Here is a 14,342-nt window from a genome sequence, read left to right as displayed (position 1 = left end):
AGATAGAGTGAAGTCAGGGCATGCGTGGGTTTCTTCTGATCTAAGATAGTGTGTTTTAAAGCCATAATGGGCCTGTAGGGGCGTGGAGGAGGATGTAAGAGCCTTAAACACCAAGTTTTTAGGGGAAGGGTTAAGGCCCTGGTTGGGGATTGCTGAGAGACTTGGCATTGGAAACAGGCATGGAACTGTTTATGTGTTTTGAGAACGTCCCTGGCATCCCCTGGGCCCTGAAATTCCCCATCCCCATCCTAACCAGCCTCATTACCCACCCCCTACTGGGCTGGACCCACTCAGGAATACTGCCAGACGGACCAGAGCGTGACCAGGGTGACGCTGTAGGCCAGCACCGCCAGCAGGTAGATGCGGAAGAGCAGCTTGTCCAGCACGAAGCCCACGCGCAGCCAGTCCCGGGCCACCTCTCGGCTCTCCTCCCGCTTTTCCAGGAAGTGCCGGATGGAGGTCAGCTCCTGCAGCAGCCCACGGACCGCCAGGGAGGCCTCCCGCGGCGGTGGGGGAGGGCTGCCACTGCCTCTCGGGGTCTTCTCCAAGTCCCGGGATCCCCCCAGATGGTTGCAGTGGTTTGTCATGTCTAGAAGAAGGGCAGAGCATTGGCAAAGGAGGGAGGCCCAGCAGCCTTGCTGGAACACTGACCTTTATGTTTCTAAGGCCTCAGACATTTTTCTTATGTATAATCTCAGACCAAAAAAGTACAGAGAATAACTTACGTATTTGTGTACCCACCATCCAACTTAAACAAATAAAGAAAGCCAGTACAGGGACTTCCCTGGTGGCGCAGTGGTTAAGAACCCGCCTGCCAATGCAGGGGACACAGGTTCGAGCCCTGGTCTGGGAAGATCCCACGTGCCGCGGAGCAACAAAGCCCGTGCGCCACAACTACAGAGCCTGTGCTCTAGAGCCCACAAGCCACAACTACTGAACCCGTGCACCACAACTACTGAGCCCATGTGCCACAACTACTGAAGCCCACACACCTAGAGGCCTGCTCCACAGCAAGAGAAGCCACTGCAATGAGAAGCCCACGCACCACAACGAAGAGTAGTCCCTGCTCACAACTAGAGAAAGCCCGCGCACAGCAACGAAGACCCAACGCAGCCAAAAATAAATAAATAAATACATTTTTAAAATAAAATAAATAAAGTATGGTTCATTAAAAAAAAAAAAAGCCAGTACAGTTGAAGATCCCTGTATACCTCTCCTTAGTCACATCCTTCATTCCCTCCCCACACCACCAAGATCATGAATTTGATATTTATCCTTCCCATGCATTTTTTAACCCATGGGCTTTCCCCAGCAATTTGATATCCATTATTTCATTTGAGCCTCCCAGCAGCCCCACAGAGAGGCAGAGTAAGAGTAATTACCAACCACACTCTTCATATGAAGGTTCTAAAGCTCAGAGAGGTTAAGTGACTAGCCCTTGGTGACACAGTTGGAGCATCATTTAAAGGGGAGGCCACCAAGGCCCAGGTATCTGGACTCCAAATCCACTGCTCTGTCCACTACATCATATTGCCTCACTGCCCTCCTCTCCATGACTTCGAATCCTTCTAGACCAGAAAATACACCTTCGGATCACTACCTTCCCCAGGTGAGCAGTTGAATTAGGTATTAGGCTGTTGCATGAGCTCATGATGAGATGGTCTTTGATTAACCAAACATCTTCGGTAAAAGGCCTGGCCCCAGCCAGGAAGAAGACACAAAGGAGGGGAGTGGGGTGGAGAGTTTAAAACACCAGCTTAGGGGCTTCCCTGGTGGCGCAGTGGTTGAGAATCTGCCTGCTAATGCAGGGGACACGGGTTCGAGCCCTGGTCTGGGAAGATCCCACATGCCACGGAGCAGCTGGGCCCGTGAGCCACAATTGCTGAGCCTGCGCGTCTGGAGCCTGTGCCCCGCAACGGGAGGGGCCGCAATAGAGAAAGGCCCGCGCACCGCGATGAAGAGTGGCCCCCGCTTGCCGCAACTGGAGAAAGCCCTCGCACAGAAATGAAGACCCAACACAGCCATAAAGAAAGAAAGAAAGAAAGAAAGAAAGAAAGAAAGAAAGAAAGAAAGAAAGAAAGAAAGAAAATCCTTTAAAAAAAAAAAAAAAAACACCAGCTTAGAGTCAGGTGGGCTTGGGTTCAAATTATGGGTTCACCAGGTCCTGGCTCTGTGACTTAGGGCAAGCTATTTGGCTTCTCTATGCTTCTGTTTGCTGTTTGAAAAATTAGAGTGAAGATCCTATTGAGGTGCCATGAGAATCACCGGTGATAATGCACGGACAGTGCTTCGCGCCCCCCGGTAAAGTGCTCAAGAAATAAACCAGCAAACCAACCACCACCACCACCAGCAGCAAGGATGACAAATTCCTCAGGGGCATGAGGAATTTAGTGTCCCTCTGTGCCCTGTCTCTCTGCCTCATAGGTGTTTGAAATTCTGATGGACCTGGTCTTTGGCTGATTCTAATGAGAGAGTGTTGGGAACCCGGGTGCAGTGCTGAACCCCATGAGGCTAGCTGTCCCATAAGTGCCCGAGAGGCATCCATTTGACCCCCCCCCCCACCTCGGGATCCATCTCAGGAGAGGCAACCCTCAGCCCAGAGGTCTCGGCTCCTGACCTGCTCAGCCTCTGGGACTCCTAACCCCTCTCCGTCCCCACCTGGCATGGTGCACGAATACCAAGGTGAGGAAAGGGTTTGATTGATGCCTTTGGCTGAAGTCCACCCTGGGTTCTCTGTGCAGGATGGTACCCAGTTCCCAGGCCCTGCCCGGGCTCTCTGGCCCAGCTAGCCCTCCAGAGAATCCCCCCCATGTCCCTGCATCCAGGCCAGAAGTTCCCTCTGTCACCTGAGCAGTCATCGGTCTTGGCGGCCTGGGAGGTGGCTGGGGGCCTCCGGGAGGTGGACTGTTCCCCTGGGCAGAGGAGCAGGGCGACTCTCTCCAGGACCAGGCGCCGCAGCCAGGCGGGCACTGGCTGCTGCAGGTCCTGCTTGCGTACAAGCCGCACGATGAGGATGGTCTCGGCCAAGCTGATCACCAGAAGAGCCATGCACACGACGAAGTAGACACCTGTGCACCCCGGGGTGGGGCGGGAGTGGGGGACACACACGGGAGGTAGGAGAGGGCCGGTTCCTCCGTTCCTCGGCCGCGCTGAGCTCTTCCCCGGGAGCGGGCCTTACCGATGAGGGGCGTGCCGATGGCCGTGGCCGGCAGCGTGTCGGACACAATGATCAGGAAGACCGAGTAGCCCAGGAGGAGCGTGATCTTGAAGGAGACCCTCTCGCCACTGTCCGGGGGCAGGTAGAAGCCTACGATGTCCATGACCATGAGGAAAATACTGGGCAGCAGCAGGCTGACCGCATAGAATAGGGGCCGCCGGCGGATGACCACCTGGGACCAAGAGAGGAGCTCTGGGGGAGCCGGGAGCAGACGGGTCCTGCACCCAGGAACCACCACCCCACCCCAGACCCCCCCTGCTTTGTGGTGCTTGCAGCCTGGATTGCTCGGAGGAGATGGGCAGACCCCATATTCCGCCTCCAGATCCAAGCTTGCGGCTGTTCAGGAAAAGTAAAGGACAATTCAGTTGAGTTTCCCCACCTGCTTCACTGAGGGAAGAGTGTGAGCTGGGAAAAGGGCTATGCCTCCTGAAGTCTACCTGGGTGTGACTTTATTCATTGTTTTACCCACATCCGCTTCCTGTCCGACTCACATAGAACTTCATCTCTGCGTAACAGTCGCTGCTTTCTATACTGAACTCCTGAAACTGGCTCAGCACCCCCAGCAGCTCCCACTCGCCCTGGTTCATGAAGATGCTCCTGTCCAATTTCACCTTTTCTGGCAGGCGCCACAGGGAGATGTTGATGTCCTGGACTGAGAGAGGAGAAATCAAGCAGCTTTGGAGTCTGGGCCAGGGGTGTGCCTGTGATGGTGGGGCAGCACCCATGTGGCGTGGCTCAAGCCTCAGCTCTTAATCTTCAGCCCCAGTTTTCTCAGCTATACGATGAGGTAATAGTGCACACTGTACCTGTCTGTGCAGTGGGGCTGTAACAAGGGAGACGAAGTCTTGGATGGAAACACAGCAAAATGCGAAGAACCAGCGAACCATTTATTAGGAAGCTCTCTCCTCTCTCTGTTTCTGTTTCTGTCTTTGTCTCTGTCTCTCTCTGTCTTTCTCTCTCTCTGTCTCTGTCGCTCTGTCTGTCTCTCTCTCTCCCACACACACACACACACACAGCCCGTCAAGCACCTTTCTAGGTTTCCTGTTAGAATTTCTCATTTAGGCAATGAGCAAGAGTCAGCTTTCCTCACCTTTGCTGTGATAGAGCTGCCTGTCTTTAAAGGTGCATTAGGAAAATAAGCAAAACCCTCACTTATAGAACAGCAGTTATACTGCTCTGTATCAGTACTAGAGAAACAGATATACATATGCACAAAAGGACAGGAGTATCCAGTGCAGCAAAATATTGGGAAAGATCTAAATGGCTACCAATCAGGAAAATGCTTAATAAAGTATTATGCAGTCCAAATCATAAGCTATTCTACAGCAGTCAAAATTTATGAGGAAGAGCTAAATCTGCACTAACTTGGAAAAATGTCCAAGACCTGTTGTTGAGTAAAAAGGCTCAGATACCAGTATATAATAGAACATGAAATATTTTACATTTATGTAAAATAAAAACCTATAAGACAATTTCCAGGCACTTTCCATAGATGTGTATGTATGTGTATATATTCAAAGGATAGAGTAGGATCTGGAAGAACATATTATGTGAAGTTTATACTGATAAAAATTGTTAAGTCTTGGTGTGGGGAGTTGTTGGTAAGAGTTTGGGACTGAGAGTAAAGGTCAAAGATCAAAGATTATTTGTAATTACGGCTTAAAAAAAATTTTTTTTTGCTGCGCTGCGTGGCATGCAGGATCTTCGTTCCCCGACCAGGAATCGAACCCCTGCAGTGGAAGGGCAGAATCTTAACCACTGGACCGCTAGGAAGTCCCTGTAATTATGGCTTTTGTTCAAGGGAGTTAGGTATTACCTTTGCCATTTACAGTTAATGCAATAAAGTCAGGATAGAACTGGAGGATGCCTTTTTGCAGTCGGGCAATTCTCACTTCACTAGACCATACTGGGCACCTAGCGTTCGTCCACTCAATAAAAGTTTACCGAGCATCTTCCTTTGGGCCAGGCACTGCCCTGGGGATCTAATGGTGGATAGAAATCATGTCGCTGCCCTCTCTAAGTTTCTATCTGGAGGAGTAGACATTGAACAAGTCCTTACAAGTGACTAGAAGTGGGGAGAACAGGAGACTATGAAGTTGAGTGCTGGGGATGCCTCGTCTGGGGGGATGAGAGGGGGTTTCCCTGGGGAACGGACGGGGACACTGTGATTAGGAGAAGTGTAGAGGAGTTGGCCCAGCGGGGGGGATGGGCAGTGGGGCAGAAAGAGGAAAGGGGGAGGGAGGGGGAGGGGCACGTTGGCCTAGGAGAGGAAGCGGCATGTGAGTAAAGGAAAGAACAAGGGGCTCTGGGGCCCAGGAAGGCAGGCAGCTGGGCTGGGGAGTGCACACCAGGTGAGGCCGGAGGGGTGGCCACACTTTGCAGGGGCCTCTCGGCCAGGTAAGAGATTTAGATTGTGTCTCAGGGAAGCAGACAGTGACGTGATCAGATCTGCATTTTAATGAGATCTCCCTGGCTGCTGTGAGGAGCATGAATGGCGGGGAGGGAGGAAGAATGAATGGGTGGGTACAGCTAGGAGGCTACTGCAAAAACCTGGGCAGGAGATGAGGGTTGCTTGCCCTGGGGGAGGGTCCATCAGTGGAGGAGTGGTTGGATTTGAAAGACATTTCGTGCCAGATCCTACTTGTGATATTGGGAAAGAATTGTCCCTGAGCATCTTGCCGTCAGTTTACACTGTCTCATTCAATCCTTATGACAACTGAGGGAGTCGACAAGGGCAACAATGGTAGTGCCATTTGGAAGATGAGGAAACAGGGGCTCAGCAACATTAAAAAACAAGGGGTGATCAAGTTGGAGGAGGGAGACTGCATCCTAGGGTGTGCTCCTCAAGCAGGCACCCCGGGCACCCCCAACATGTGCTCCCGCCTCCCGAAGCCCACAGACTCACTGGTGTGCAGCCAGCTGGTGAAGGTCAGTGAGCAGTTCTGTACATCGAAGGGGAAGTTGTAGATGTCGAGGCTACAGGCGGTCACCACCTGGAGGGGCTTGTAGTTCTGGACCTCTCCATGATGCTGGACATACACGTACGGGATATTTGGAGACTTCCCCACGTCCACACTGGCCAGGGAAGAGGGGTCGGTTTGGGACTCAAGAAGCAGGTCAAGCCGTGGGAGTCTGAAGGTCTCTGAGCTACTCGGCAGGGAAAGAAACGCAGGGAGGGTCTAGGCAGCAAGACAACCTGGCGGTTTTGTCTGGCCTCCGTTTTTCCAAGCTTCTTATCTATCTTAGGTTTCCTCACCTGCCATTGCCAAGGCCACTTTCCCAAGCAGTAAAGGGCATTTCTCATTTATTCCCCTGGCAACCTCGCCACAAAAGGCAGGCCAGGACCCCCAAGCCATGGGTTGTAAGGAGAATGCCCAGCTGTCCCCATGTGCCCCCCACCCGGGCTGGGCAGACCTCAGCCCCCAGGATCGCCAGCCCGATGGTGACGGGCAGGCTTGGCGGGAGAGCAGGACCTTGGGTTCCATCCCTAGAAGTCCTGTGAAATGAAAACCATCATTTCCGGGGTGGGGCAGGGGGGAAGGAACTGGCAAAATCAGTGAGAAGAATTGGAACAAAACAGCAAAGTCCTGCAAACTTCATCCCATTCTCTCAGCCAACCGCAGGCCGGGCTCTCCCAAGCAACCACTGCAGCTGAGCCTTGAATCCTGAGCCTGCAGCCTTCTGTGACATCAGGTTGAGAGATGAGAAGTCAAGACCAAGGCTACGTCACTGTTTAAGCTGGAGATCCAGCCAGAAGCTGGGGCTCCCCAATCCCTCCAGCCTGAGCTATGCAAGGCTGGGGCTCTGAGTCAGCTGCCTCTCCAGATAACAAGGTGAATGGCATCCCCTGGAATTGGGTGATGCGGGGGGTACTGAGTGGAGGGCAACTGGCCCCCACCACCTTCTCCTTCTGTGCGTCTCCCCAGCCATCTTCCCAGACCTTGGATTCAGAAACCCAGGCAGTGGAGCCTGAAGAATGGGGAGAAGGAATGTTGGCAGATGGGAATAAAGGCTAGTGGGACCCACTTCATATCGGGGTGCAATTTGTGGCCAGTGAGGCACATGTGTGACTTGAAAGTTTGAGTGTCTCCCGGCCCCAAATCTCCTTCGTGACCAGGAGCCGTAACCACCGCTAGCACTTCATTCCTTTCAGTAATATAACTGTCTCTTTTAAAAACGCAGCCGTCCCTCATTAGACTATTATGATTCAGTGTGGATTCATTCACTGGCCTCCCTTCCCGGGGAAGGGGGCCCTTGGACCAAGAAGTGCAGAGTTTCAACATCAGACTTAGAAAAAGAGGAGTTTTCTAAAAAGAAAAGAAAGGGAGAAAAAAGACAAAGGGGAATTGGGGCCCGATTCAACTTTACCTATGGTTCTGCAGGTCTAGTGGGGCATCTCAAATGCAACAGCAGTGATCCTGTCTCCCGCCCCCTGGCTGCCCAGCATCTGATGACAGTACTCACAACTCGTTGATGAGGATGTCTGGGACCCAGATGCTGTCCGTGGGGATGGACAACTTGGTGATGTTGTCAAAGTCCTCAGGGTTCCACTGGAGAAACTCATCAGTCCAGTACTAGGGGAAGAACAGGAACGGTCACAGGCTACTCCGTCCGTCTCAGGCCGAGTCATCTGCAACTCAGGCCAACTTCACCACTTGGAGCCCAGGCAACAGGTGGGCATCTTCTTGGGAGAATCTGGGTGTCAGTGGCACCCAGACCACTCAGCGGTACCCAGAAGTCCCCCCACCTCTGTACTCACACATCCCTACAATGCGAATACAATGCAGCCTCTCCCTGGGAAGGTATTCAATCATTTCTAATGTTATAAACTCCCTAGCCACCAACTGAGGGATCTTAGACAAATTGCTTCTTGGGTCTTGATCAGCGCATATGGAAACAAGGATAATAGCATGCACCTCACAGGGTAGAGATGGTTATTACTAAATTTCGATCAATGCCTCCTCCACTATCCTGCCAGAATGACTGATCTAAAGTGTAAATTTCATCACGTCACTCCTTTGCTTAAAACTCTTCAGTGGTGTTCCACTGCCGTTAGGATCATGGGCAACAAAGGCCCACCTGATTTGGCCTCCACCTATCTCTCCAGCCTCATTTTTCTTGCCACGGCTCTCTGTGGAGTCTACACTCCAGCCACATGGAATTAAACATTGTCAAAACCTCCGCATTGCTGCATATCCTGCTTCCCCCATACTGCAGCCCTGTCCTCTTTATCGAGGTGAGTCTTACTCATCCTTCCAGATGTAACCAAGGAATCTGTCTGTTTCCTTCTCCAGGAGCCTCCCATGACCCCCACTCCTCAGGCTGAGTTTAGTGCCTCTTCTTTGCTCCCACAATTGGCATCTTTTCTTTGCTGCATAGGAGCGGCTATCTTGCTGCGTTGCATTGTCTGTTCACGTGTCTGTGGCCTCCACTAGTCTGTGAGCTCACTGTGGGCAGGGCCTGAGTCTAATCTGGTGCCTTAGCACAGCTACTGGTACATAGTAGATTGGCATCTCCTACTGCTGGAGCAGACAAGTGACCTTAGATGTCCAGAGGTGGGACTTAAGCCAGATGTCCCGGGAAAGGAGCCCCAGCATGCCTGTTCTGGCTTGGGTCCCTCTCTTGAGGCAGGTGTGCTGTGTATTAAGAGATCTCTCTAAGGCAGAAAGGGAGCAGGGTGTCAGGAATCAGCATTCTGGCTTCTTCCTCCACCCCTCTCCCTATCCCATGAGGAGCGGGAGGGATTTAACAGAGACCCATATTCACCAGGTGTGTCCTCAGAGCCTCTCTCAGGTTTGACTTCTAGGAACTGTCCCCCGCCTCCTGCTGTCCTCTCTTCAGCCACTTTGGTGTCCCCTCCTGCTCTGATGTCTCCCCCACAGCCTCAGGGGCTGCCAGAGCAGGACCAGCCTGTGGACCACGGCCCATGCTGTCTCCTGCCCTCCCCCGCCAGCTCCAAGCCAGAAATGCTGCCAAGGCCTCACCAGTGCCTGAGTGATGCCCACCGGAAGCTGGAAGAGCGGGCATATGGCCTGGGATGGGAGGACCAAGTGGATGGAATAATCCTGTTTCAATCTCCCAATCTGGTTGTCGTTCAATTTGGCTTTAATAGAAGGAAGAACTTTCTAGCAATTAGACCTGTTTGAAAGCGAAGTGACTGCCTTCTGAGCTACCAGTCACCGAGGTGCTTGAGCAACAGAGGTGGGAAAAGCACTTGTTTGCGATGCTGTGAAAAACTTCAGAAACCAGAGGGGTGTGGAGGATTTCTCCTCCGCCAATCTTTAAGCTGCCTGCTATTCCCAGTCCTGAGGGTAGAGGGGTCCAGATCCAGGAGATCCTGGATCTCATGAGTATGCCTCTCACCTCTTCCCTCCCCTCCCCTCCCCTCCCCAAGGCCTCTGAGATCCTGACTCCTTTGAGATGGAGGAGCTCCTCCAGGAAGGGAAAGTCCCAGTCGGAGGAAATGGGGGTGGGGGTGGGGCAGGGGCTGGTCCGCTCACCTGCCGGTACCAGATGTACGTGGTCAGCACCTGATTCTTCTCATCCTGTGGAAAGAACGGGAGCTCAGCCTAGGTGGCCCCGTGGGCTGCGGGCCCCTTGCGCACACCAACCCCAACAGGAGCTGCTGCTCTGTGTCTCTGTTCCCTTGGGAAGTGAGAGTGAGGAAATGAGGTGGAGGAAAAGGGGTGAGCCAGGAAAAGTTGGTCTTTTACTAGGACACACCTAGAAAGAAGTCCAGTGATTTCTTTTTTAACATCGTGCGTGTGTGTGTGTGTATCTTCTATTCTGTTGTATATATTTTACATATACATTGATAATAACACAATAGAAGATAATGATAGAAGACATATAACAGCATCATATAGATGTATATCTGTACATTTATATATATGTATCTATCTCCTACTCTAGCATGAAGTCAAGCTGTACAAAACCACATAGAATGAAAAATCCATCACTATCCCTCCCTTCTATCCAATTCCCAATTTCCCTTCCTGAAACATATCTAGTAGAGACAGCCAGAGAAGTCTGTTCCACCCATCCTACCCCAGCGCAGTGCCCTGCCTCTTACAATTGCCCTCTCATTTATCTCTGCCCAATGTCCGACCTCCTCGGCAGGGCAGTGCACCCCACCCTACTTCAGTAACTGATTAATTGATTTATTTATGATTCATTCTTCAACAACGATTTAGTGACACCCGCCATGTACCAAGGACGTGTGTAAGACAGCAAGGGTGTAGACAGCAAGGGTGTAGAGACGAATAGGACAGTGTGAACCCTCACACAGCTCACACAGGTAGGTACGATTGTGAAAACCGCATGCGCTGAGTGACCCGCTGGCTGTAGGGTACAGGAAAGGAAGCCATGAAGGTGACCCCAGTTTTCTAGTTTGGGCAGCTGTCCTGAGCTGTGGTGCCAGAGCACAGGTACTGGGGGCGCTTGAATGCCCACCGTGTTGCCTGGGGGTGACTTGGTCTCACATGGTCTCCCACCCAGAAGGTCCACCTCTGAGCCGGGCAGTGGGGCCAGGCGCTCACCACGTTGAGGATGGCATAGACGATGACATCAATGGACACCGTGGTCGGAGTCCTCCAGTCCCGCACAGGCCGCACACCCTTCTTGTAGTTGGCTAGGAGGTGATCTGACAGCCGCAGCAGAGCTGGCCTGGAGGCGTCCCTGGCCTGGGGGCCCCGCCTGTGCTTGGCTGGGAAGGAGAACAGTTCAAATCAGACAACAGAGCCTGAGTCTCCCTGGCCAGTTCTCTGGCCCTGGTTTGAAAGCCATTAAACGGAAAGTGTCCCCACCCTTCCCAGATACTCCCGCAGACTGAAATGCCCATCACTAGAGCGTTTGATCTGCAGAGATTCCTGCCCAAATCCAAAGATATTGTCTCCTAAGGGTAACCTAGGCACCCATTTACATGAGAAGGGAAGCTGGGCTGTGAAAGCAGGTGCCACAAGACCGGTGAGGCCTCAAGTAGGCCAAGGGCTGAGAAGGGTTGAGAGAAGCTGCCTGCCCAGAGGAGGTGGGCCCATGGGGCCCTGCATGAGGGGCTCTGGGAGATAAAGGGGAGCTGGCCCTCGGGTGTGATACTGGAAAGTGTGGCCCCAAGTGCACAATTTCTAAGCCCAACAGTCTGCCGAGGGTCAGCCTCAGCCAAGGTCACATCTCAGCGTCTGCATAGCTCATTGTGCCCTTGACCCCAGCCCGCAACTGGTAAGGAGAAAAGGGTGGGCATCCAGTGAACATGGACATTCCTTTTCCCTCCTGCAAAATCTACCCCGAGGAGATCCCTGCCCCCTCTCCACACTCACAGAAACTCCTGGGGAGGGTTTGCCAGGCCTCCTTCTAGGGTAGCTTTATGGGCAGGTTTGATGGGGTTAGGAAGAGGGCTGGGCTGAGGTGTGGAGGAAGCGAGGAGAAACCAAACGGTCCCCAGAGCAGGAGGCCTGCAAAGATAAAACAGTGAAACCCCAACCCCTAGGCCCTAGCCCCGCTCTCTGGGGATTTCATGAGCACCTCAGTTGTCCGTCTGGGAAACAGTAGAAGCACCTCCTGAAAGGTGCCAGAAATATGAAGGTGAAAGACGGGGTCGGGGAGGGGAGCAACTTGGAGAACCAGGGCACAGGCTGCAAGGCCGTGAGGGGCTGGCAGGGGGAGACCAGGGTCTTTCACAGACCAGGGGCCAGCAGGCCCGGCTTTCTCTCGACAAGGCTGCTTCTTCTCCTGTCTCATCTATCATGTGTGGGCCTCTACGGGAACTTGGTCCTGCAGACCCCCCTTCCTGCCCCTCACCCACCTGCCCCTGATAAACTTTCAGCTTCCCTCAGAAAAGGCAGAGAAGAGCAGAGAGAAAGACAAGAGGACATTTAGTGAGTGTCCCCTTTGGAAAAATATCAATGAACATATTGTTCATTTCAGTCTTAGGAGAGCCCCTTGGAGTGAGTATCATGACACCCCATTTATAGATAAAGAAGGTAAGGCTCAGAAGCCTTGGTGAGGCTCCCCAAGGCTCAGAAAGATGAGTACCGTGCCCTGCAAGGGAAGGAACTGAAATTCAAACCCAGGTCCCTGTGTGTCTTCACTACATGACAGCCCAGATCCTATTGTCTGGGATCTCTTTGGACAGAACAAGTCTGGGCCCTGCAGGCCTCAGAGCAAAGGACCAACGCTGGGAGGGACAGAGCTTCTCTTCAGCCAAGGAAACCCCAGACCACAGTCCTAACTTGCAGCCCAGGCCTACTCATCCCACTGAGTTTCCCCAAACGACAGCTCATGGGAGGAAAACCATTGTGCCCAGAAGCCCTTCAGATCCGTCCAGTTAAGCACATCCTAACTGTGCCCCAGCCCCAGCTTCAACCCAGCTCTGGATGGAGAGAAAATCTTCCCAAATGGGGAACGAATATTGTCTGCCGCAAAAGGAAATGGATCCTTTTGTGACCAAAACACCCTGTGTCCCCAGGAGGCGGAAAGGGATGGGTGGGGGAATGCAGAGAGAAGTTTGGTGCTATTAGAGGTTAGCCCTGGAAGGAACTTTAGAGAACCCGTGCAACGAAAGCAGTGAAGCTGGGGAAAGATGATGGCATTCATTCTGGTCTCCACTCTACTGCTAAGGAGCTGTGTGACCTTGAGTGAATTACTCCCCATCTCTGGTCCACAGAATTCCCAGTTATAACAAGAAAGGATGGACCAAATGAGCTCAAAGTTCCCTTGCAGCTGCCCTTCGATGAGTTTGGGGGCAGGGCAAAAGAGAGGAGCCCCTATCCCATGCCCGTCTAAGCATTTCCCACACAGCTCAGGGCCCCTCTCTGCAAGCCCTGCTCTCACCCGATGTTCAATACCCCCAATTTCTAGCTGGATCCCAGTGTGTTAAAATCCTCTCATGCTCATATGCAGTAAGATCTCCAACTTTCCTGTAGCCCCACCCACTCCAAAACCCTCTTTCCCTCAACTTTTGGAGGAGCCAAGCATCCCCTATCCCACCTCTATAGCTGCCAGCCAGGTCCTGCGTGCTTTCCCACTGTCTCCTTACCTTCTCCCTGTGCCAGGAGCGTGGGCAGAAGCAAGGCAAGCAGCACCTGCGGCACCCACGGCAGCATGGCGAGCTACTCGCGGTGTCGGATGCCTCCAGCGGCCTTCAGGGTGAGCCCTGCTGAGGACCAGCCCGCCTGCCCTCTGCCAGCCTCATATCCCAGCCAGCCTGCCTCTCCCAGCTGGCTGCTCCCTACACCTTCTGAGGCTACAGCCTCGCACTGCCCCGGCCACCAGGGCTGGGAAGCCGCCAAGTTTTCCTGCAATCAATCCTTCAGCTGCATCAGGTTTCAGGGCGGGGAAGGAAGAAGAGAGAGCCAGTGAGAGGGGAGCCCACCAGGCTGATGTCATGCGGCCAGAGCTCAGTCCACCCATTCAGCCAGGTGGCCTGGCCAAGTTCCCCAAGGAGCAACTTGGTGTCCGGGGGCTGCGGAAGCTCCTGGAGCAAGGGTGCAGCCTGTCCGCTGGGAGGTGCTTTAGGCTGCTGCCTTCATTTATGCCCGTCGGTAGCATCGGGCTGGGGCAGGGTGGGGTGGGGTCCGAGAAGTAGGAGGACCATGCTTTAACTCCACAGGTGACACAGTGCCCCTAGCTAAGCGGGTGACTGGGCATTATCATTAAAGAGCAAATACACATTTAACTGCTCCCCTGCCACGCACGCGCGCACACACACACACACACACACACACACACACGGGTACAGAATGTCCCATTCTGTATCCTTGGGGCTCCCTGTGTGTAAACATGAGGCACCCCCCGCCACGCTGTATTTTGCTCCAAGCCCAGGCCAACATGGCCTGGGGCCCATTCCTTCCACTGAGCCAAACCCTCCAGAGACAGAGAGCCAGGAAGGAGCATCAGACACTGAACTTGATCTAAAAGGGGCAGCACCAAAGCTGGAGGAAAAAAAGGGACAAGAGGGGCTTCCCTGGTGGTGCAGCAGTTGAGAATCCGCCTGCCAATGCAGGGGACACGGGTTCGAGCCCTGGTCTGGGAAGATCCCACATGCCGCGGAGCGGCTAGGCCCGTGAGCCACAACTGCTGAGCCTGCGCGTCTGGAGCCTGTGCTCTGCAACAAGAGAGGCCGTGATAG

General features: G+C 53.2%; 1 protein-coding gene across 1 annotated transcript; it reads right to left on the bottom strand.

Annotated features, from left to right (window-relative positions):
• Window positions 1-290: 290 nt before the first annotated feature.
• On the bottom strand, window positions 291-13,317 carry HTR3A (5-hydroxytryptamine receptor 3A). Its single transcript, XM_007171986.2, has 9 exons — window positions 13,251-13,317; window positions 10,756-10,922; window positions 9,718-9,762; window positions 7,682-7,791; window positions 6,123-6,292; window positions 3,709-3,869; window positions 3,179-3,389; window positions 2,847-3,068; window positions 291-589 (listed from the first exon to the last, which is right to left on the bottom strand). Exons 1-9 carry the CDS (start codon window positions 13,315-13,317, stop codon window positions 291-293), a joined length of 1,452 nt encoding a protein of 483 aa, XP_007172048.1.
• Between the last annotated feature and the right edge of the window lie 1,025 nt (window positions 13,318-14,342).

Source organism: Balaenoptera acutorostrata, chromosome 9 (genome assembly GCF_949987535.1).
Source record: "Balaenoptera acutorostrata chromosome 9, mBalAcu1.1, whole genome shotgun sequence".
Lineage (NCBI taxonomy): Eukaryota > Metazoa > Chordata > Mammalia > Artiodactyla > Balaenopteridae > Balaenoptera > Balaenoptera acutorostrata.
Note: the sequence above shows the minus strand (reverse complement) of the source record. Positions and strands in the feature narration are given on the sequence as shown.